This window comes from Glycine soja, chromosome 1, assembly GCF_004193775.1.
Source record: "Glycine soja cultivar W05 chromosome 1, ASM419377v2, whole genome shotgun sequence".
NCBI classification, from domain to species: domain Eukaryota; kingdom Viridiplantae; phylum Streptophyta; class Magnoliopsida; order Fabales; family Fabaceae; genus Glycine; species Glycine soja.
The window spans coordinates 24,859,245-24,881,212 of NC_041002.1; the positions used below are offsets into that span (position 1 = coordinate 24,859,245).

Sequence of the window (21,968 nt, forward strand, 5' to 3'; positions counted from 1 at the left end):
TTGCAGAGGCATAGAATATTGGTTGGGTGTTACCTGTATAGGCAATTAAAGAATAATGAGTGGTTAGAATACTGAGGTTGTAGGAGCCTACAGAGGCTTTAGGAGAGAAATAATTCCTTAGTCGATTGCTTGGTATTAGTGGAGAAATGCTATATATGTAGGTACAGTACATAGCCCGAGTTGGAGTAAACCAATATAAATCCTTCGTGTGATGTGTCCTTTATTATTGCTTCTCATTAGTTTTAGTTGTTGCATGCATGCTTAGTTATTTTTTTTGGAAAACCTTATTTACGAAAGATATACTCTGATATTTTATTAAAAAAAATTTACAAAAGAAATATTAAGAGAAAAATGAAAACCAGCTTCTGTTATACAACAAAATATGATATTTTAAGAGTAACTTTTGGAACAATAATATTTAAGTTTACTTGAAAGTTTTACTTTGATTTATCATTTTATCCAAGTACTTAAGAATGAAAAACCTTGCTCCATAGTATTTTTCTGATTCCCAAGTAAGAAGCTTAAGAAACAAAAATAAAAAAACAAGCATGTTTTGTGCAATCCCTTGTCATCGTTCAAACTCTCTTCTAGTGACCAACTAATCCACTTACTACCATCATGACGTAATTGGATTCTTTTCGTGCCTACTATATAACAGATCTATTATTTCCCTTGTTTGCATAATAGCCAACTTGGAAGGTTCGTTCGCCCTTGCATTCCTTTCTCTTGGAATATGGCAAAACTTGACTACCTTGAACCTACTTTCCATAGCTTTCACTTCTGTCAGATATTTTTGCAACAACGACTCCTCGACCTGGTACATGCCATTTACCTACGACACTACAAGTTTAGATCACTACACACCTTGATCCTTCTTGCCCTAAATTCTTCCACCATGGACATTCTAGCATATTCGGCTTGGTTATTTCAAGTTGGAAACGTAAAAGTGAGAGTCTGCTTTGCCACCAAGTCATCTGATGATTCCGAAAGTATTCTTGCTCCACTACTCTTGTTGTGAGTCAATCCATCCACGTAAAAGGGTTAAATTGACTTCTTGTCAATGTTCTCAGGTGTTAATTCTACAACAAATTTGGCTGACCTTGTGCGTTCATGGCTTGTTGAGGTTTGTAAATAACTTCGTCTTCTAACTATTTTATTGGCAATGCAACCATTCTTCCGATGAGGTCTTGTCTATGAAAAATTTGTCGGATCGGTCGATCCTAACAATAATCTGGTGGGATTGAAAATATTGTCTCAACTTTCTTATTGTTGTGATTAAAACAAATTTGCTCACACTGCTTGTTTTTCATGATCATGTCATCGACATACACCTCTAAGTTCCCACCAATTTGCTTCTCAAAAATGTCATTCATCATGCTTCATGCATTGGTTCGTGGCACCCATGTTCTTCAACCCGAATGACATTAGTTTACAACAATGATTGGCCTTTTCCATCATATAAGTTGTTTTCTCTTCATCCTTTGGATACATAGGAATCTGGTTGTAATCCGAATAGCAACCATAAATTAAAGTAATTGGAATCGTGACAATTTGTCAAACAATTGATCAATGTTAGGTAGAGGATAGGAATCCTTTGGACTTTTAAGTCCATATGTCTACAAATCCTCCATTTCTGAACTGTTTTTAACTTTATACTAGGACCACGTTCACCAGCCAAGTCATGTATTTAATTTCTCAGATAAATCCTGCTTAAAGCAAGTCTGAAACCTGTTTCTTGATCTCCTGTCACCTTTCCAATTCCATTTTTCATCGTTTGTGGCATACCGGTTTAGCTTCAAGGTCAACTATCAACATATGATTGAAAAGATTTGGGTCAATTCCTAGCATATCAACGGATTTGATTCAACACAACTATACTCAATTTCTAAACGATCAATCCACCACACATCCCAATTACCTTCTACAGCTCCAATATTTATTAAAATCAATTCTACCCAACTTTAAAATCAACATGTTCAAAATAACTTTTTAACATACTCTAAATATAAATTGCTGAAGAAATCAAACGAACATTTTACCGTTAGTCTGAACCTATCAATTTGTGACATGAATTGTTAGCTAAATACTTGTGATTGGACGCTAGGACATTTTAGCACAGATGTTCCATGTTCATACAAATGCCATAACATTATAAACAACTAGCTTCCAAAAATATACCCTCCGTTAGATGTGGGGAAACTAATCAAAAATTGAGTTAACTCATGAAGCCCCGAAACTTATCAAAAATTGAGTTAACTCATGAAGCCCCCTCCACCGATGTTTGTTGCTCCTTGTGATGAAACTTGTCCCTGAGAAACCAGCTGTGACCGCCCAGGGCCTTGACCAAAGGCTTGACCCATTCCTGCCCCAACCATCTGTTGCTGCTGTGGCTGCAGTTGCTGCAACTGCGGAAGCTGCTGCTGTTGCTGTAGTTGTGGGAGTTGTTGAAGTTGAGGCAGCTGCTGCTGTTGCTGGAGTTGCGGAAGCTGCTGCTGCTGGAGCTGTTGCTGCTGTTGTAGCTGAGGAAGTTGCTGCTGCTGTTGCAGCTGAGGAAGCTGCTGCTGCTGCTGCAGCTGAGGAAGTTGTTGTTGCTGCATGTGAGGTAGCTGCTGCTGTTGTTGCAACTGCGGAAGATGTTGCTGTTGGTTTTGCATCTGCTGGTGCTGTTGCTGCTGCTGACTCGACAATTGCGGCTTAAATACGACCATATCCTGCTTGCATTCAAGGCTTCGAGTAAATAGGCAAGGTATAATTGATCCATAATTATAAAAGAGCCAAAAAACAGCAACCAAATGTTACCCCAGGAAAAAGCATCCCAATCAAGCGGAAGGCTTTGTCAGAAACAGATAGTAGCAATGTCTGTGATGGTAATTGAATAACTGCACACTGAAATCGAACAACTAATTCAGTACCACAAAAAAATACCTCCTTGCAAGAAATGAAATCAATGGTCCGCAGGCAGAGAAATTTTTCATATAACAGTGTTACAAAGAAATTAAAAAATTATAAGGGTAAGACCCAACAGTCATTAAGTATTTCTACAGATAAGTGTTACAGGAATCTAAATGAAAACCGGAAATTTGTAAATATACTATGTCCAAGATGTAACTAGATATCTACGAATACTTCAACTGATATGAAAATGGTCCTTCCTAGAGCTTATGTCTGTTGCCAACACTTTATGATGAATTGTTAAGATGCACTCAAAATTCCTTCTATAGGTGAGGCTATAACATATTTGAAGGACACATTGATAAGGGATTATTAATTGCAGGTTTCAGCATTGTTACTATAGCTTACACCTTTTTTATCTTGAAATTTTTCATGTTGTATAATTTCTAGACAAATCATAAACGTGGAAAAATAGTTGACTTTTATCTGTTTCACCTCCCCAAAAAAAATGATTAAACTAATATCTGGCTTCTATATATTTCACAGGTAATCAAGGAGGGGGCAGGTGAAACAGATAAAAAAAATTCACAACACCTGCTGAAATCTGTGTTTGAAACTAGACTAATTCTAAGGTGCACAAGTAAGATGGATCTTGTATGGTGCACAAGTAATGTGAGCCATTGGATTTATCGAATCTTTATTACCATACCATAAAGCTCCTTTACAGGATTATTTCTTCTTCCAATACTTTCTCTTTTGCCTTCACCTTCTTCTTCCCTCACCACCCCCGCCATTGCTACTACCATGTCGTCTAGTCCCCTGAAAAGCCACCACTGTGGACTCCATCGACTTTGGTCTCTCCCCGCTGACAGCCTCTAGTGCGGCCAAAACACATGATTCATAACAGTCTGAGAACGAGTCGCGCGTTTCAACAATGCCACCACCAAGTTTCTGAACTGGCATTACAAGGCCTGGCTCCTCCCAAGTTTGGACTTCACCACTGGTTCTCTCTCCGCCACCATATGACTGTTCAGATCCACAACCATCCACCTCTCTCAGAACTCACTGCCCACGAAAGATTGTGTTCGATTTCTGATTGCACAACATCCCCGATCATGTCTCCGATGCGGTGATGCATGTGTAAGTCAACGTCACATACTTCCAAATGAACTCGAATAATACCTTCAATGCTACCTAGATCGTATAAATCTGTTTGCAATTACTTATTGTTGTTTACCATCAAAACATAGACACTTCTATCTTCAATTTAGTTATTTTTAATATAATTTTTTAATCCCCCATATTTTTGAAACAGAAACATTGATTAATTTCTACTTCCTTTTGTGTTCAAAGATTGAAGTGTATTGAATGAAAATAAGATACAAATATTTTGTTCAATTGCTACTGCTGCTGGCTGCTGCCTAATTGGTTTAGTTTGGTTCACTCTTGCATCTTTTGGTTTAGAAATTATGAATGATGTTGTTGAAAGACCACTTAACGGAGAAGGAGAAGATGGTGGAGGCAAGCCAGAGATAGAGAAAGGGTATCAGTCTCACCCACTCTGACAAAGCTATGTATGTCATCCTTTTTTTTTTGGTCAGCAAACTTAATAATATATATTAATTGAGTACCAGAGGTACTAACAGTACAAGTATCAATCCAGAATTGAGCTTAACATAGTTTGGCCAATCTGGAAAAACATTTAAATAATACAGAAACATGCACTGCTATTCTATCCTGTTCTATTTAGGAACCCTGCTCTGATGTTAGAAGACCAGTAGTTGTAGTGCATATTAAATCCCTTCTCCAAATTTGTAAGCCACGTCCATAGTAGGAAAATTGCGTCATCTAGAATTCCATTGACATTTAGTGAGCCATTTGAGAAGATAATATTATTCCTGTGCTTCCAAATGGTCCATGTCAGTGCCATCCACCACCATTTCCATCTACTAGATCTCATTCCTTCTGTCATTCCATAGATGTGTTGAAGAAAGTGTTGGCTTGGTTGGTTTGGGAAAACTCCCGATACGTTCACCCATGACAAAGATTCCTACCATATTGGGAGGATCTTGCTGCAAAAGAAGAATAAATGACCTGCACTTTCTTCCTCAATTCTGCAGAATGGACATCTTGAATCTCCAAGCTGAATGTGACGCCTCCTCAAGTTTTCTCTAATTGGTAGTCTGTCTCTTATGAGTCTCCATGCAAATATGATAATTTTAGACGGAAGCTTGAGCTTCCACAGCTCCTCATACACTCCATCTTGTTGCTGATCAAATGAATCCCCCCTACACACTTCGTAAGCAGATTTAGCCGTGTACTGTCCATCCGGTTCCACCTTCCACACCCATTGATCTGATTTGTGAGGTTGAATTGGGTGGCTTGTAACAGCTGATAAAAATGACACCGCCAAATCTACTTCGCTATCAAATAATGGTCTTCTCCACCTAAAGTCCCATTCCCAACCTTCTTCTTTGAAATCCCCCATCTGCTGAATTCTTTTATGCTGATGATTAGAAATGCTGTACAGCCTAGGAAACCTTTCAAGTAAAGACTCCTCTCCCCCCGTCCATACATCCTCCCAAAATTTGAACTTATCTCCACAACCAACCCTCCATTCAGTTGTATTCTTCCATATCTCTCCATTATGCGATTGATTAAACACTAGCTTTAGGTCCCTCCACCATACCGATTCACCCTTCCCTCTAGATATTTCACTTAAACCCCTCCAACCTCCATATTTCGATTCTAGTACCCTAGTCCACAACTCCCCTTGACTATGAAATAAGTTCCACTTCCACTTGCCCAGCAGTGATGCATTAAATACATTGATGTCTTTAACTCCTAGTCCCCCATGTTCCTTTGGCAAACAAACGGTTTCCCATTTGACCCAAGCTATTTTGTGTTGCTCCTGGTCTCCTCCCCATAGAAACCTTCTTTGCATTCTGACTAACTTATCCACGACCTTGTTTGGTACCCTGAAAAAAGAGAAAAAGTAAATAGGAATGGACGTTAGCACTGACTTTATAAGAGTCACTCTCCCCCCAAAAGACAAGTGTCTTTGCTTCCATTTCGCTAACTTTCTCTCGCACTTAGAAATAATAGGGACCCATGTCTGATATGATCTCGGATTTGCTCCAATAGGAACACCAAGGTATGTGAAAGGGAACGTCAACATGCTACAATTGAGGTACTCAGCTGCATCATGCTTCCATGAGTCCGACACCCCAAAAGCACCAAAACCACTCTTAGCAAAGTTAATTTTGAGGCCCGATACTAACTCGAAAGTCCTCAGCATTGCTTTAATTGCTCGCACATTCTCCATTGATGCCTCTCCAAAGAAAATAGTGTCGTCCGCATACTGGAGAAGACTAACTTCCACCATGTTTTTACCATTGTTTGCGAAGAGAGAGAAAGACAGGCCTGACTGATTTGCTTTTTTTTTAATATTATAAAATCTCACTTTGATCAAAAGGAAGTGCATGTGAGTAACTTTTTAATGACTAAAAACTTAGAATCAAGTGTGCCTGAGAACATGTAGACCATATATTCATCCCAGCCACCCATTTGAATCCAACGGCTCATGTTACTTGTGCATGGTACAAGAGCCATCTTACTTGTGCACCCTAGAATCAGTCTTGAAACTAATATCTGGCTTCTATATGTTACCGCTGCACCAGGTCTCACCCTCATAAATAATGTATAAAAAGAGAAAGCTAGAGTATTGAGTATCCAAATTGATAACAGTGAGGAGAAAAAGACGTGCTGAAATCTGTGTTTGAATTACACAATAGGGGCTGGATCATATAGAGTTTTTGAAATAAATATAGAGATCACAAATATCCTAACCAAGGTTATAAAATCAAGATTTAAATTGTGAATTACCAACATAATTTGACTCATTAATCAGAATTTGTATCAAATCAAATCGCATAAAAAATAACTTAAAATATACCATATATATGATTTATGTTCAATGCAATAGTTTTAAACAAGAAATAGCTAAAGCAACTTAACTATAAGTCTCATGAAACAAAATTATTGGTTATATCTAAGTTTGTGAAGACTTTATTTTGGAAGAATGGAAAGAAAGCAATGAGATAATCAAAATATCAAATAAAGTGCACACAATGAATGAGTGACAAATAAAATAATGGAATAATCAAATAGAATAAATTTAGCAGTGTTCATTCAATTTCTTTTCTTTTGACAATCTAAGCTTATACGACTTTTCAATCAGGGCTGTCCTAAGCATAAGGCGGCACAAGCCCTTGCTTTTAGCACCCCCCAATAAAAGTTATTTAGTATTAGTATTGATAAATTATATTAATATCTTGTCCAGTGTAGTGGAAACTAGGAGTGTTTTTTATCTCGGTGAATGGGGTTTGAACCCTGTTAGAGGAAAAAAGCATTTTATTTTTTGTATGATTCCTAATTTTTTCTGTATTCTCTCTCACTTAAAAAAATAATTACTCATTAATTTCAATTAAATAGGCTGTCTCTTAATATATCAACTGTCACCAAATTTGGCCCATAAAACATTGCTAGATTGGCTATATCCAAACTCACTCTCTTTGTGCATCTTCAATACATCGTTGACACACATCTAACATATTTGTTATCAAATTACTCATCACGCATCTCAATATCTCATCATCTTCCTTGTTAGACAATTGACACCAGTATTTTTAAATTTAGCATGGATCAGCTAATTGAACCGGTCTGACCAGAAACCAGATCTATAAGTGATTTGGTTTAGTAGCTGGATCAAATATGTATGTGACTCGATAATAATGATAGGAATCTGCCCAATACTGGGAAACCTCTGAAGGTTTACACACGTAGGCCCCAAGAGGGCAACAGAGTCCGTTCAGAATTAGTGTTGCAGTGCTTTGTGAGTGGGGGGAATCAAGTTAGTTAGAGGAGTGAGAAATCAAAAGGGGAATTCAGTTACATGGGAAAGGGGAAATCATTGTGGGAATAGGGAAGATTTGGAATGAAATTGGTAGTCTAGAGAACAATTCTCTGACTTGGGGAAGCTTTGCATTTATTTTATTTTGTGCTTTGATACTTTCATACTCTTTGTTGCATTGACCTCTGATACAATACGTATCAAATAACGTGATCAAACCAGTAACCACTGCATTTTTCATCCAAGTAGACTGGGAGTACTCATTTCTCGACACATTCCAAAATTTGTTGCAGTGGGAAGCTACGCAGTTAGTCACATTTCGCTGCAGTGGGTCATGATTTCTAAGTTCACTGTAGTGGGAAGGTGTATCAGCCACATTTTTCACTTTCCAAGTTCACTCTGCAGTGAAAAGGTGTCACGTGAATCCGGAGTACGAAGCTTGGGAAGTTCAAGACCAAACGCTCCTTGTTTGGCTCCAATCCATTCTTTCAAAGTTTGTTCTCTCACATGGCTCGAATCACTCCTATCAGGTTTGGGAGAAGAATCACGAGTATTTCAGCCTTCACACCAAATCGATGGATGAATACTACCTTCGTAAGATCAAAGGTTACGTTGATGAACTCGCCGGTGTTGGGAGTTCCGATTCGCCATGAGGAATATGTTGACACACTTCTGGAAGGTCTCCCGTCTGATTATGCGCCAGTGATCTCGGTGATCGAAAGCAAAAAACGGACTTTGTCCAATGCTGAAATTGAAGCTCTGCTTTACGGTCACAAGACTCGTCTTGTTCACTACAACAGAGACACTCAAGTGCTCACTTCTCCATCCTTGAATTACACTCAAGGTTATTTGCACTCAAATTCATACAAATCTGGTGATTCTAGCGGCTCTAGGGGAGTGTATGGCTGCAGCAATGGTGGACTTGGCAATCCTTCTGACCGTGGTGTTGGTCACAGTGGTTCCGGTAGGGGTTGCAGTGGTGGCCGATTTGCCAACTTCCACTGCCAAATCTATCTCAAATATAGACATACTGCAAATGTCTGTCATTTTCAATCACTTACTTTCTTTGATCCTACCACACTTCAACCCATTCCTCATTTGTCTATTTCGACTAGATCTCCAAACACTTGGATTAATCCTAATTCCAAGACTGTTGCTCAACCAACCAATCAACCCAGTGCTATGCTTACAAACTCATCCTCTTATGGCAATGGTCAAGCTAGTTCCACCTGGATTCCAGATTTTGGAGCTAGCTTCCATGTGACTGGTGAATCACAACATATCAAACAGTTTGCACACTTTGATGGACCTGACCAAATCTTCATAGGAAATGGTGAAGGATTAAGTATCTCTAGTGTTGGTTCCTCCTCCTTTGTGTCTCCTAATGACTCTCATATAACTTTCAAACTTCACAAGTTATTACATGTTCCTTCAATTTCGAAAAATTTGTTAAGTGTGAGTCAGTTTGCTAAAGATAACTTTGTTTTCTTTGAATTTCATCCTTACTTATGTCTTGTGAAATCTCAGATGACCAATAAGATCCTTCTTCAAAGTGTTGTTGGTGTTGATGGCCTCTATTCATTTCATAACATTAGGCTTCAAGATCACTCTCCTCAGTTGTTGTCAACCTCCATCTCTACTTCAATCCCAGCTCCTACTGTTAATAAAAATTCTAGTGTAGCTTCCAGTTCTGTTATTTCTCCTCCTAGCACTGTTAGTCTTTGGCATGCTAGGTTAGGCCATCCCAATAGTCAAGTAATGAAGCTAGTCTTCAACCAGTGTAATATTTCTTCATCTAATAAATTTTTTTCAGACTTTTATGCTTCCTGTTGCATGGGAAAGTCTCATAGGCTACCCTCTCATTCTGGTTTCAAGTATTATGTATCTTTTATTGATGCTTTTTCCAGATACACTTGGATATTTCCTATTAAAACTAAGGCTGAAACTACTTCTGTTTTTCAAACTTTTAAATCCTTGGTTGAACTGCAGCTTAATACTAAAATTAAGAGTGTTCAGTCTGATTGGGAGGGGGGGGGGGGTGAAAACAGACCCTTTTTTGCTCTCTTAACCTCCTATGGTATTTCTCAAAGACTGATTTGTCCCCAAACTCATCATCAAAATGGTGTGGTTTAAAGAAAACACAGGCATATAGTTGATTTGGGCCTTACCTTGTTACATCATGCATCTTTACCTTTTACAGTTTTGGGACTATGCCTTCACTATTGCTGTCTATTTAATTAATAGACGTCCTACTGCTTCCCTCAACTTTGATATTCACTTTGTCACTCTTTTCAACAAGGATCTTGATTTCCAATTCCTTAAAACCTTTGGATGTGCCTGCTTTCCCTTGTTGAGGCCTTATCATACTCAAACTTAATCTTCGTTCTCAAGAGTGTCTGTTTTTGGGGTACTCCTCATCTCATAAAGGTTACAAATGTTTGTCTTCAACTGGGAGAATTTATATCTCCAAAGATGTTTTGTTCAATGAGCTGAGATATCCTTATTTTGATCTATTTCCCTCTTCTTCTAGCTCAGTACAAAACCTTGACTCCTATTTCAGTCTTGATCGTGACCTGTCTCCTCCATTTGTAGCTCCTACACCCCAACCTTCTCAAGTGTCTTCCTCTCACTCACCATCTGTTCCCTCTATTCCTCCTGGTTTTTCTTCTATCTCACGTCAACCCTCATCTGAGTCTACTTCTATTCATCCTCAATCATCAAATACAAGGTCTCACAGTGAGTCTGTACCAGCACCAACATCAATCCCTACTAACACTCATCCTATGCAAACTAGGTCCAAGTCTGGAATTCATAATCCTAGCCTACATCCTTCACTGTTCCTTGCTCATTTTGAACCCAAGACTGTCAAAGAGGCCCTGGAAAATTCAGATTGGTCTACAGCTATGCAAGAGGAGTATGATGCTTTACTGTAAAACAGAACTCGGGACTTGGTTCCCCTACCTCCTAATAGGCAAGCTATTGGGTGCAAATGGCTTTTCAGAGTAAAAGAAAATGTTGATGGTTCTATCAACAAGTTCAAAGCCAAACTGGTTGCTAAGGGGTTTGTTTCATTAGGTTCATGGATTTGATTTTCATGAGACATTTTTTCCTGTGGTCAAGCCTGTCACAATTTGTGTTATTCTCACTCTTGCTCTTTCTCAAGGGTGGGAGTTATTTCAGTTTGATGTCAACAATGCTTTTCTTAATGGGTTGCTTGAGGGATATGTATTTATGACTCAGCCTCCTAGTTTTGAAGTTGCAGATAAATCCCTGGTCTGCAAGCTTAACAAGGCTCTCTATGGCTTAAAACAAGCCCCAAGGCAGTGGTTTCACAGGTTAAAATCTACTATACTTCAGTATGGGTTTGTGGGAAACAAATGTGATTCTTCTCTGTTCATCTACACACATCAGGAGCATACTGTCTATCTTTTAGTCTATGTGGATGATATCATCATCACAGACAGTTTTGTCTCTCTTATTCGGCAGCTAACTTTCAAACTAAACATTGCCTTCTCTCGTAAGTAACTGGGTCATTTGGATTATTTTTTGGGACTAGAGATCAAATATCTTGCTAATAATTCTATACTAATGACTCAAAGCAATTATATTCATGATTTACTTCACAAAACTCATATGGCTGAAGCACATTCTATTTCCTCTCCCATGGTTTCTAACTGTAAATTGTCCAGACATGGTGTTGATCTATTTCATGACCCAACTCTCTACAAATCAATAGTGGGTTCCTTGCAGTATGCTACTCTCACTAGACCTGAAATCAGTTTTGTTATTAATAAGGTTTGTCAATTTATGGCTAGTCCTCTGGACTCTCATTGGGCAGTGGTTAAAAGGATCTTGAGATATCTCAAGGGTACTTTGTCTCATGGTTTACTTCTTCAGTCTGCTTCTATTGTGAAACCTTTGGCCTTTTATGCTTTCTGTGATGCTGATTGGGCATTTGATGTGGATGATAGGCGTTCCACCTCAGGGGCTGCCATCTTTCTTAGTCCAAACTTCATATCTTGGTGGTCTTGGAAGCAGAAAATCACCCAAGCCCAGTACTGAAGTTGAATATCTCAGCTTGGCTCAAACTTCTACTGAATTGACTTGGATTCAGGCTCTTTTAACAAAATTGAGAGTTTCCTTCACTACTCCTGTTCTTTATTGTGATAATCAGAGTGATGTATCCATTACTCATAATCCAGTGTTCCACAGTCGCATGAAACATATGGAAATAGATGTCTTCTTTGTGAGGGAAAAGGTTCTGGCTAAACAGCTTTCAATCCTGCATATCCCAGCTTTAGATCAGTGGGCTGATGAACTGACCAAGCCTCTCTCTTCAGCAAGATTTGAAGTTCTCAAGGACAAACATTCTCTGAAACCTGGTTCTATAGCCACTACCTTGCCCCCAGGAATGGAAATGGACAAACCAGTCTCACCAAGTCCTAAAGCTGTTTTGGCAACTCAGAAGTCTAGTGTTCCGGTGCTCCAGTGCAGGAATGGCTCATTCTGTGGAAGTTTCAACCAGTGGAGGAGGCCACATGGGAATCAACAACTTCGATTCAGGCTAAGTTTCCTTCTTTTAGCCTTGAGGACAAGGCCAGTTTTACAGCAGGTGGAATTGAATGGAATCGGCCCAATAGTGGGAAACCTCTGAAGGTTTACACACGTAGGCCGAAGAGAGCAATAGAGTCCACTCAGAATTAGTGTTGTTGTAGTGCTTTGTTAGTGGGGGGAATCAAGTTAGTTAGAGGAGTGAGAAATCAGAGAAGGAATTCTGTTATATGGGAAATGGGAAATCATTGTGGGAATAGGGAAGATTTGGAATAAAATTAGGAGTCTAGAGAAACATTCTCTGACTTGGAGAAGCTTTGCTTTGATTTTATTCTGTGCTTTGATCCTTTCTTACTCTTAGTTGCAGTGACTTCGGATACAATACATATCAAATAATGTCATCAAACCAATAACCACTACATTTTTCATCCAAGTAGACCGGGAGTACTCATTTCTCGGCACATTCCAAAATTTGTTGCAGTGGGAAGCTACGCAGTCAGTCACATTTCACTGCAGTGGGTCACGATTTCTAAGTTCACTGTAGTGGGAAGGTGTATCAGCCACATTTTTCACTTTCTAATACAAAACAGATTCAACAGTGAAAGAAGAAAACAAGGAAACGAAGAAAATCAGGGGAATTACTCAATATTGATTAAAGGCAAAATGAAAAACTACAATAGAGGATGAACCCCCTAATGTCCCAGAGCTATGCTCCGCATAGAGAAAAACTATTCTCCCTACCTTTAAGCAAAAACTATTCTCGCTGTCCCCCTCATCTAACCAACACCTCATGATAAAAAGCAATAAACCCATAACAGAAAATATTTCTCCTGTCTCCTCTAACAAACTCACAATCCCCTTTTTCCTAATTTGCCCTCTTCTTCCTACGAGTGTAGACAATCCACTCCCTTGGGCTTTTTAATGTCTCATTTGCCAATGGCTCCTTAGGCCCAATGATCCCCTGATCCCTATCAATACCTCCTCCTAAAAACAACTGCTTGTCCTCAAGCTTCAATTCTGGAAATTGACTTCTCATGAGCACTTCATCCTCCCAAGTAGCCTCTTCACTTGGTTGGCCTTTCCAGCTCACCAACCATTGAATTACCCTCTTCCCTCCTTTAGAAACCTCCCTGACCTCTAGCACAGCCTCAGGTTCAGCTATTGCCACAGTTCCTTCTTCCAAATCAAGCAATAATTCAGTCTCCACAGGGTACTCTCCATGTGCTTTCTTCAGTAACGAAACATGGAATACCAGATGAATTCTTGATGTTGCTGGCAATTTCAGACGATAAGCTACCTCTCCAATTCTTTCAAACACTTCATAAGGCCCATAATAACGAGCACATAGCTTTGGATTGGTCCGGTTTTTCACCGATGCTTGCCTATATGGTTTCAGCTTGAGAAAGACCATATCTCCAACCTCAAAACTCCTCTATGTTCTGCGTTTATCAACCTGATGCTTCATTCTCTCCCTGGCTCTCTCCAGATGGATTTTCAGCTGTCTAAGGATCTCATCACGATCCTGTAAATCCTTAAACACAGCTGCCACTCGAATTTCTCCAGGCACACTTCTCACTAGAGCTGGTGGTTTTTGCCCATATACTGCCTCAAATGGTGTAATACCAATGGACTCATGATAGGTGGTATTAAACCAATATTCAGCCCAAGATAACCACTGAACCCAACTCCTAGGCTTGTCACCGATAAAGCATCTGAGATAAGTCTCTAAACACCGATTTGTTACTTCGGTTTGACCATCCGTTTGCGGATGATAAGCTGTACTCATCTTCAACACAGTTCCTTGGAGTCTAAAAAACTCCTTCCAGAACACACTCATGAACAGTGGATCTCTATCACTAATTACAAAACTAGGAACTCCATGCAAACAAACCACTTCCCTTATGAACAATTCAACTACTGTCCTCGCCGTATAAGGATGCTTCAGTGGAATAAAGTGGCTATACTTGGATAGCCTATCCACAACTACCAGGACAGCTTCATACCCTTTTGAACGAGGTAACCCAGTAATAAAATCAAGGGAAATATCTTCCCATATTTGTGCAGGAACTGGAAGTGGCTGTAGTAAACCCCCAGGAGCAGTGGTGAGGTATTTTTGTCGTTGGCATATATCACAATTTTGTACAAATTTCATCACATCCCTCCTCATGCCAATCCAAAATACATTCAAGGCTAATCTCCGGTAAGTTCTATAGAAACCCGAATGTCCACTTTGGGGTGTAGAATGAAATTCCTCAATCAACATAGGGATACGGCCGCCAGTGTTGTATTGCTAACCAATTTTGTTGACTCCCTGTGGTTATCCGCTGTTGCAATAATTGTCTCAAACTCTTTTGATCTGAATAAACTACAAACTTTCTTCCTAACAGATACGGCCGCCAGTGTTGTATTGCTAATGCCACTGCCATCAATTCTTTTTCATAAGCGGACTTAGCTAAGTTTTTGCTTCCTAAAGCTTTACTAAAGTAAGCTATAGGCCTACGTTCCTGCATCAAAATTGCACCAATTCCAAGTCCAGAAGCATCACACTCTAGCTCAAATTTCTTTTCAAAATTGGGTAAGGTAAGCACCGGGGCTGTGGTGATCCTTTTCTTCAGTTCTTCAAATGCGATCTAGGTTTGCTCATTCCATCCAAAACCATCTTTTTTTGTTAATTCTGTCAAGGATCTTGCCACCTTCCCATAATCTTTAATGAATTTACGGTAGTAACCCGTAATTCCCAAAAATCCTCGAACCCCCTTCACATTTTTGGGTACAAGCCACTCCACAATGCTCTTGACCTTGTTTGGATCCACTTCCACTCCTTGTTGTGTGATGATATGCCCCAAATACCCTACGCTCATTTGGCCAAAGCTACACTTCTCCTTATTGGCATACAGGCAATGCTGCCTCAAAATTCCCAGAACAGCTCTTAACCCCTCTATGTGCTCCTCCCATTCCTCATGATACACCAAGATATCATCGAAGAAAACCAATACCCCACGCCTCAGTAAGTCCCTAAACACTTCATTCATAAGGGATTGGAATGTCGCAGGAGCATTCATCAAACCAAATGGCATGACAAGATACTCGCAATGCCCCTCATGTGTTCCAAATGCTGTTTTTGGGATGTCCTCCACTTTCATTCTCACTTGGTGATAACCTGATCGGAGGTCCAACTTGGAGAAATATTTTGCCCCATGCAGTTCATCCAACAATTCCTCAATAACCGGAATCGGAAATTTATCTGGTACTGTTGCCTTGTTTAAAGCACGATAGTTGACGCACATCCTCCATTGGTTACTCTTCTTTTTCACCAAGATGACAGGGCTTGAATACTCACTTTGACTATGCCTTATCCACCCATTTTCCAGCAACTCCTTAACTTGCCTTTCGATTTCATTTTTTTGGTGATACGGGTACCTATAGGGTCGTACATTCACCGGTGCTTCTCCTGGCTTAAGAGTAATTGAATGCGCCTTCACCCTTTCTGGGGAAATACCTCTAGGTTCCTGGAATACATCATCAAATTCCTTCAAAATCTCCTCCAACTCTAGTCGCTTCTGCTGGTTCAACTCACCATCCCTATGTCCCTTTTCTTCATTCAGAATTCCCTCAAGTGATGCCAACAATGGTTCCTCACCCGCAATCCCTTTCAACATCTTTGACATCCCACCTTCTTTGAATTTCATGATCTTTTTGGACCAATCAATTGTCATCTCCCCCAGTGAGTGCAACCAAGACATTCCTAAAACAATATCAATGTCTCCCAACTCGAACAGGACAGCATCGATCAGAACATTACCAGCTTCTATCTCCACACAAATGTTTCGACAAATTCCACAGGTGTCAGCCTTGTGACCATCGCCCATTAAAATCCTCATCTTCTTTGTATTCTCCCATTACCAGCCAAAAGCCTCCACCAACTTCTTCGATACGAAATTATGGGTTGCCCCACTGTCCACCAAAAGCACGACCGGAATACCACCAACGGTCCCTCTAATCTTCATCGTACTGGGGAAATCTCGATTGTCGGTGTCCAAGCCTCGCAAGGTCAACACACTGCATTTCCCTTCCAAAACGACATAATCTTCATCACTTCCCTCGTCGTTTGGAGTCTCCTCTTCCTCACATTCCACTTGGATTTCCTCATTCACCAGAATAAGCTTGAGTTGCTTAACGGGGCACTAATGGAGTGGCCCAAAGGGGCCACCACACTTAAAACATAACCCTCTTTTGCGCCTATCCAACAAGTCCTGGTAGGCTAAATGCTTACCTCCCCTATCACGAGGCCTATTAAAATTTCTTTCTACACCCCCTCTTTCGCATATGGACCAGGCTCATTAGTTCCCACCTAAAGGCCCACACCTTTCAATCCTCCATGGCCCGTGTTTGATCCACTATGCTGGGATTTCGGCACAAATCCGAAACCTCCTCCTCCTCGAGTGTCAACACGCGTTTGCCATCCACGCGACCCATGCGCTAATTCTGCCTCAAGCGCTTGCGTCGTATTCATGAGGCACCCACGCGATAACGGCGCTGCCATGTTCAGACTCCTCAGACGAGCACGAATGTCTTCTCTCAGACCATTCGTAAAGTAAGCAAAATACTGCCCCTCCATCAACCTTGGTACTTGAGCAACAAAGCTCTCGAAGCGTCGAATGTATTCTTCCACCGTCCCAGTTTGGCGTAATGACGTCAATTGCTCAAACACCGTCCCTTCCTCGATTCCACCATACCTCTCCATCAACTCCCTCTTCAGATCCTCCCAAGTCAAATCTTCATAATCGTTCAACAATGAATTAAAGAAGTGGATGGTACCCCCTTCCATACAAATCTGAGCAAGGCTTACCTTCAAAGCTTCGCTGGTATTCTGGACTTGGAAATAGATTTCTGCACGAGAAATCCAACCGGCTGGATCCTCACCGATGAAGGTTGGTAATTCAATCTTCTTCATTGACTGACGAAACTCGTTCAATGCGTCCCCATCTAATGTTATCGTTCTGAAATTGGACTTCTCTGCGTCTCCCTTGGCCCCCTTTCCGCGTGAGTTTTTTCCCACAGAACTCTCGCCATCTTCTGGGTTATCCTTCCCAAAACTTTTGGTGAACAGATCCATCAATTTCTCTTGATTCGCAGCAATAGTGTCTTGTTTGGTGTTCTGTTTCTCCGACTGACTTCGCAACACCTCAACGGAAGCCTTGAGCTTCGAAATCTCATTCTCCAATGATGCAACGCGACCTTCCATCTCTGGCTCGCCTCCTGCTGGTTGCTTACTGCTATGACTTCGTTTTTGTGGCATTCACCGGACTTTGTGGAACTATCCAGCAGGTCGGACCAATGATACAAAACAGATTCAGCAGTGAAAGAAGAAAACAAGGGAATGAAGAAAATCAGGGGAATTACTCAATATTGATTAAAGGCAAAATGGAAAACTACAATAGAGGATGAACCCCCTAATGTCCCAGAGAGAAAAACTATTCTCCCTACCTTTAGGCAAAAACTATTCTCGCTGTCCCCCTCATCTAACCAACACCTCATGATAAAAAGCAATAAACCCATAACAGAAAATATTTCTCCTCTCTCCTCTAACAAACTCACAATCCCCTTTTTACTAATTTGCCTTCTTCCTACGAGTGTAGACAATCCACTCCCTTGGGCTTTTTAATGTCTCATTTGTCAATGGCTCCTTAGGCCCAATGATCCCCTGATCCCTATCACTTTCCAAGTTCACTCTGCAGTGAGAAGGTGTCACATCCATGCCTACTGCCTTTAATCTATTGGAAATTGAAAAAATACATTCACCAGGAATCGAACCCACCCACCCCACGCAAGACAAAACTAGGTTTCACCACTAAGACAAGTAGTTAATATATAATTAACAAATTTAATATATATACTATATTTAATTATTAATGGTATTATTATACTAGTTCATGCGATTCAACCATTGATTCACTAGGCTTTTTTCTTATTTTTGGATTTTTGGTAAGCTAAGCAGTGACAATAAAAATTTATAATTGTTTTTTTTTTTTTGTAGACTGCAATACAAGAGCCAACTCAAATACACATTGAAACAATGACTCAATGATATTTTGTCTTTCTCCTACAACCATTGTAGTAAGCACTCCTTGCCTGTTTCATTTCATTTTTATTCCTCTTGCTAATTTTATAGATTGTAAATTCAAGCAACAATAGAATGGTATTGTGACTTAAATTTCTTCTATCTTTCAGAAGCAAAAACTTGAAAGAAGACATCAAGGGAAAAACTTCAGGAATGAATTGACATTGTGACTGTGAGTTAGAAAATCGTTTAGGAGAAGGGGAGCTTTACAGGAAAGGTAAAAAAAAATAGAAACACCCAAAGATAACATACCAGCTTCTTTTCCTGCAGCTGACCAAGAAATCCATGTGGGTTCATTGCCCGAAAAACTAGAAAATCTGCCTTTCCTACATATTGTCTAGCAGCAGAACAAAATGTTAAGGACCATACACACCCATACACACAGTGTGAAAGAGAGAGAGATGAGCATGACAAAAGTTGAAATAAGGAATTACTTGTTATTCATGTGGTCCTGAGATATAAGCCGAACTATTTGCATTACAGGGGGCCAGTTTGCTGCAAGTCTGAGATCAATTAAATCAATGTTAGTAAATCCAGAAAATTAATGAATTTAACAGGACATAAAGCATCTGATGATGATTCACTCAGATAACGATGTCAATATCAATAAATCATGGACCCTGACAAACATAACAAAAGATCTAAATTGATAATCAAGAATAGTATAACATTCTTCCATTGTTAATCTGTCAAGAAAAAAAATAGACATATAATATCTTTTATATTCTAAGTTGACATTTTTTAATTTCCAAAAAAATTGAATCTTTTTTATACACAAGTGTCGTTTACGTGTCCATCCATATGGAGGTATCAACTCAAGTATCCAAGCGCACAAAAATAATTTCTTAATTAAATACTTATTGAGAAGTGTCTAACATGTGTCATAAAGGTGTTTTGGAAACATGTGACACTCCAACAATTCAAGCAAGAGAAGTTTTGGTATGAATCTTAATCCAAGTTAATTTAGCATGTGATTGATAAAACTGAATATTTTAGTACACAATTTATTTACTAAATTTTTGGTGAAAATGAATCTCAGTACTGAATCAGTAATGCTCAAAATTATGCTTTTAAAATGCTGCATATGCATTAATTGTGTCAGAGTCACTAATGAAATAGTTGACAATGAAGGTTTTACAAATTTATTAAGGGGCACAGACAAAGGCTGCAAGTATAATAAAAAATTTATGACTCATTAGAAATCAATAATGGCATGCATTTAACAACACGGAATCACTTGGCCAAAAAAATTTCATTTTTACAATAAAGCTGAATTTCAAGCACACAAAAAATAATCATCCTCATAAAGAAACATTAATGGCTTTATGAAACAAATAATACAGCGAAATCGTAAACTGCAAAAGTATGGACACAAGACAACATCTATTTTGTTGTAAATGTTGCCTTATCGAAAAGCATCCATGTTGCCCGTAAGCCCCCTTCATAAAAGCTTTCAAAAAAATAAAAGCTTTTTGACAAACATTTAGTATGCTTATGTCTAAGATTACCATTTAATAATACGAAGCACACAAATCAAGAACAAGGGTTACAACACATTTTTCTGTATTATAAAAGAATTTATTTAAGACGGGAATAACAAAAACAGATAGATCAGGAATCCACCAAAGAGCATCCAAAATAACCATAATTATCAATCTCAGATGACACACATAGTGACTGACCCTAAAAGTGATATATCGGTATAAAGCATAGCAGGATGGCCACTATTTAGAATTTTTATATACAGATACAGATTAAATAATTTATACTATATACATATTAATGCTCAGGCATCAAATAAATAATCAAAATTCATGGCATATTCATTATTAACAACAAAAGGCCATAGGTTTTAAGTAAAACATACAAATAAATAACAATAAAAATCAAGGAAACAAACAAATTTCTAAAGATTCAAATACAAGACATTAAAAATTCAACAAAAAGTGAGGGTGGGTGTTGCTCAGAGAAAAGAAAAGAAGAGGTTGAGGGTTCAAAGCTCAGAAAAAAGGTGATTCCGAGTAGACAAGATAATGATCAGTGGGTGTGGCCGGAAATAGTATTGGTCGCACAAAATAGAACGGTGGGTGGATGTTGGTTGCACAGTGTAGGTGTTTTTAAACTACAGTTGATAGAATTCTCAACTTTAACAACCCCCCCTCCCCCCCATTCAAAAGAATGATGCTGTTTAAGGGTAAAATTGGGTTTTTCCAAAAATATCAATCCAATAGCTGCTACATACACTATTTTGGCTGCAATTGTGGCCACTACAGCTGCTGGAACTATTAGGTATAGTTGATAGCTGTTCCAAATATTCCAAAATGCACTGTTTGAGCTAATAAACCTAGACAAGTATTCTAACTTTCACCAGTTGGTGTTGGGGGACTGAGCACTGGTCAAATGGCACATCTATGACTTAATACCTAATACTTGATTCAAACCAAATAATCAACTCAACAGCAAATAACAACAATAATTTTAGAACAATATTGTAAACTTCAACCACTCAATATTTTCTAAACTTTTGAGAAGAGATTAAAACTTCTTGAACTTACGTCTCAGAGGCGGAAGAATTCCTGTAACCCTGTTACAAAGAAATTATGCATCAGGATCATACAACAAAGAGCTCAACAGTTGCTACAAAATTACGTCAATTTCTATTGTTAAAAACAAGACCAAAAAGGCCATACAGGGATATTAAAATAGACTGGTCAAATTAAAAACAGAAATAAATAAATCAATCTCATGATAAAATTATTTTATCATGCATTTAAGAACATACTTCAAGTTTGGTGATAAATACTGGCTGTCCTTGTCTTTGTCCAGACAAGCTTCCCTGCACAAATTTAATTATTAAATATAAAGAACCAATGCACAAGTATGCTAGACAATCCAAATAATTGCCACCACTTAAACCTCCCAATTATTCTTCAATTTATAATTATAACCAACATACAGTATAAATATGATGATTAATAAATTTCTATGTAGTATTTTATGACTTAAAAAGATAATTTTAATGAGATATTAGAAAAAGTTCTATTGCTAATTTAAGGTATTTTTAAAGAACTAAGGAGCTAGGAATCATTAGTAGTGGACCCTAAGCTAAGGGTGTATTAGACTAAGTGTAGTGGTGTATAAGCAAGAATAATATAAATACATGGTAAGGCACATTGTTAGCAAACCTAACCGATAAGTGGTAATTATCTGCCCTCAACCACTCACTCTTAACATTGTGACAAAGCATTGCATTTAAACCAATTTCTCATTAAAAAACATAACAGGTTGACAGTTAGTCTGAGGAAAACTTCTACAAATAATGATTATAATCAGTCATGTAAGTCAGCTAATTAGCTAGAACTAGCAGATTTTTTCACATAACCTCCAATGTTGATCTTGCTCATTTCGACCATAACCTTCTGTATTCTCCAGCCTGAGGTGTACGATTTTTAGATGAAGTGCTAGCCTTATTTAAGCATACGGTTTAATAGA

The 21,968-nt window shown here is 38.8% G+C and overlaps 1 protein-coding gene across 2 annotated transcripts in view; it reads right to left on the reverse strand.

The window, feature by feature from the left end:
• Nucleotides 1–1,973: 1,973 nt before the first annotated feature.
• Nucleotides 1,974–21,968, reverse strand: part of LOC114413652 (mediator of RNA polymerase II transcription subunit 25-like) — a 52,082-nt gene continuing 32,087 nt past the window's right edge. For both annotated transcript variants that reach the window (XM_028378156.1, XM_028378165.1), the window contains 6 exons: nt 21,259–21,312; nt 21,032–21,060; nt 18,911–18,979; nt 18,729–18,813; nt 2,800–2,886; nt 1,974–2,711 (listed from right to left, as the gene is read on the reverse strand). In XM_028378156.1, coding sequence (XP_028233957.1) covers nt 2,253–2,711; nt 2,800–2,886; nt 18,729–18,813; nt 18,911–18,979; nt 21,032–21,060; nt 21,259–21,312 — 783 coding nt within the window. In that variant the 3' untranslated portion in view covers nt 1,974–2,252. The remainder of the gene's footprint in view (nt 2,712–2,799; nt 2,887–18,728; nt 18,814–18,910; nt 18,980–21,031; nt 21,061–21,258; nt 21,313–21,968) is intronic.